Raw genomic sequence first — 2,197 nt, forward strand, 5'->3', positions numbered from 1 at the left:
CGTCTTGTCCCTGTTAATAAACGGGCAGCTGAGTTCTGAGCCAGCTGTAGACGACGAACCAAAGACTGATCCATCCCACAATAAAGAGAGTTGCAGTAGTCCAGTCTAGTTTTTATCATCTGAGACTCAAGGATTACCTTCCTCATAATGCCCTTGATAGGGTAATTCATGCTTTTATCACTTCTAGACTGGACTACTGCAACTCTCTTTATTGTGGGATGGATCAGTCTTTGGTTCGTCGTCTACAGCTGGTTCAGAACTCAGCTGCCCGTTTATTAACAGGGACAAGACGTCACCAACACATCACTCCAATTCTGTATTCTCTTCACTGGTTGGCTGTTTCTTTTAGAATTGTTTTTAAGATTTTGTTTTTAGTTTTTAAATGTCTAAATGGTTTGGCACCTCATTATCTCACTGAGCTTTTACAGCCTCACATTCCAAACAGATCCTGAGATCTGTAAATCTAAAGCTTTTAGTTGTTCCCAGGTCTGGGCTTGTGATCAGGGGAGACAGAGCCTTTTCAGRTGCAGGACCTCGGCTCTGGAACAACCTCCCACTGTCTGTGAGGTCTGCTGGGTCTCTGAATGAGTTTAAGTCTCTGTTAAAAACTCATCTGTTTAAACAGGCTGAAGAGTCTGAAGAGCAGGATCATTAGGCCAGCCTTTGTTTTGGTTCATTTTATTCTTCATTTTATTACTGTACTTTATTCATTGTTTTTATTTTGTGCTCCTGTACAGCACTTTGGTTTTTAATGTGCTTTATAAATAAATGATGATGATGATGATGATGATGAAAACAGCTAAAGAGTCTGTTTACCTCTGAAAACAGCTGTACCTGCAGCAGCAGCAGCAGGTGGGCAGGTGTGGGCGGGGTCAGAGGTCACGTCCTGAAGCAGGGGGGCGACAGTGGATGTTTGGTTCTGAAGGAACTTTACCTGGTCTGAAACAGAAGCAGGTGTTTAATTTGTTTCATCAGGAAGCAGAACCTGCAGCAGAACCTGCAGCAGAACCTGCAGCAGAACCTCATGGACCTGGTTGGTGCTGGGTCCACTCTGCAGATGGACCCAGTGGTTCTCCAGAGGTCACAGCTGCAGGGTTTCCCACAGACGACCTCAGGGGCTGAGCTGCAGAGAAGGAGCCGTAAACATCAACCTGCAGAACTCACCTGTGCTTCTGAGCTCACACTGACACTGTACATGTTTTACTAAATGAACAGTTTAGCTCCTCCTACATGATGTCACTGTGGTGGTGATGATGTCATGATCTGAAGGGGCGGAGTCAGTGGCAGCTGCTGTAGAAAGGGTTCTGTTCTGAGGTCCTGTCTGTAAAATTAAATAAAATTAAACATAATATAATATAATTATATTAATAACTGTTTTTTTATTTCTTGATAAAATTAATTAATTTATAATCACTAAATCTCAGGCTCACTGTCTGCTCTGCAGCCACAGGTCCAGCTGAGGTTCTGGTTCTGTTCTCATCTACTGGACTCGTTAACCTCTCAGAAGTTGGACTGATCCAGGTCGTCTCAGAACCGCCCTCTGGTTCTGATTGGTTGAACCCGTCTGGAGCCTGACCCTCATCCTGGTTTCTCTCTGAGTACTCCTGCTGTCCTGGATCCAAGAGATCCTGCCCATCAAACAGGGCCAAGTCTTTCAGTGGGTCCAGGTCCCCTCGGGGCCCCCAGTGGTCGCCGTACGGTTTTCCTCCCACCAGAGACTGCAGCAGCGACTGAGGCGACGCCCTATGAAGGAAGGCCAGAACTGAGTCTGAGCCGGGCCGGACCCGGGGCCGACAGTCCGACTCCTGCTGGCAGCTCAGGATGTAGCAGTGGCCCCTGAAGAACCAGGCCAGGTCGAACCCGGGCAGGTCGCAGCCCGCCGCCACGCACTGAGACAGAGAAGCCACGCCAGGGACACGCAGGATCCCGCTGCTCGCCACCGCCGGGGACACCACCGCCTCTGGAAACATGTCCCCCTGTCTGCATGGAGGTGCCACTACAGCTGAGAGACAACAGGAAGTCATTCTGAGACAACAGGAAGTCAATCTGAGACAACAGGAAGTCGTTCTGAGACAACAGGAAGTCATTCTGAGACAACAGGAAGTCGTTCTGAGACAACAGGAAGTCGTTCTGAGACAACAGGAAGTCATTCTGAGACAACAGGAAGTCGTTCTGAGACAACAGGAAGTCGTTCTGA

General features: G+C 48.1%; 1 protein-coding gene across 2 annotated transcripts in view; it reads right to left on the bottom strand.

Moving 5' to 3' along the window:
- kiaa0319 (KIAA0319 ortholog) overlaps nt 1–2,197 on the bottom strand; it is a gene marked incomplete in the record, with an annotated part of 24,213 nt that overhangs the window by 14,176 nt on the left and 7,840 nt on the right. The window contains 4 exon segments of one of the 2 annotated variants that reach the window (XM_014034509.1): nt 817–939; nt 1,031–1,123; nt 1,231–1,321; nt 1,431–1,996. In XM_014034509.1, the coding sequence (XP_013889963.1) occupies nt 817–939; nt 1,031–1,123; nt 1,231–1,321; nt 1,431–1,996 (873 nt within the window). 2 annotated transcript variants of the gene reach the window in all.

Source organism: Austrofundulus limnaeus, unplaced genomic scaffold, assembly GCF_001266775.1.
Source record: "Austrofundulus limnaeus strain Quisiro unplaced genomic scaffold, Austrofundulus_limnaeus-1.0 Scaffold2145, whole genome shotgun sequence".
Classification (NCBI taxonomy): Eukaryota; Metazoa; Chordata; class Actinopteri; order Cyprinodontiformes; family Rivulidae; genus Austrofundulus; species Austrofundulus limnaeus.